The 524-nt window shown below is 38.7% G+C and overlaps 1 protein-coding gene across 1 annotated transcript; it reads right to left on the reverse strand.

The window, feature by feature from the left end:
- Positions 1–9: 9 nt before the first annotated feature.
- LOC104774838 (probable LRR receptor-like serine/threonine-protein kinase At1g29720) lies at positions 10–490 on the reverse strand (the record flags this gene model as incomplete). Its single annotated transcript, XM_010499263.2, has 2 exons — positions 255–490; positions 10–142 (listed from the first exon to the last, which is right to left on the reverse strand). Coding segments are annotated over exons 1-2 (350 nt in total), but the record flags the coding sequence as incomplete, so codon positions are not given.
- Between the last annotated feature and the right edge of the window lie 34 nt (positions 491–524).

The following is a 524-nucleotide window of genomic DNA, read 5'->3' on the forward strand; positions in this document are numbered from 1 at the left end:
TTGTCAAGCAGTACATTTGTCCCTTTGATGTCTCGGTGAATGATCTTGACCGCTGAATCTTCGTGAAGAAACGCAAGCCCTTTCGCTATTCCCAAGCATATTTTGCGTCTTGTTTGCCAGTCTAGTTTCAGACTGCTTCTTCCTGTACTCAACAGTTAGAAGAAACCAATGAATCTTCAAGACAAAAGAAGAATGCAGTAAAAGTTTTTGGTCTCTTTCATTTACAGAGTGGTTTATAAGAAGCAGAACTTTACCAAATAATGCATCTGCAAGACAATTGTTCTCCATGTACTCATAGACAAGAAGGAGCTGGTTTTTGTCAACACAACATCCGTAGAGCTTTACAAGGTTCGGGTGCTGTAGGCAAGTGATTATACCAATCTCGTTTATAAACTCTTTGTTTCCTTGACATGATTTGGAAGATAGCTTCTTTACAGCAATCAATGTACCATTCGGTAGTCGCCCCTGCATTGTCACATTTTAGGCTTTAACGTCCTGTTTTTAATAATACTAACATTGATTTC

Source organism: Camelina sativa, unplaced genomic scaffold (genome assembly GCF_000633955.1).
Source record: "Camelina sativa cultivar DH55 unplaced genomic scaffold, Cs unpScaffold06068, whole genome shotgun sequence".
NCBI lineage: Eukaryota > Viridiplantae > Streptophyta > Magnoliopsida > Brassicales > Brassicaceae > Camelina > Camelina sativa.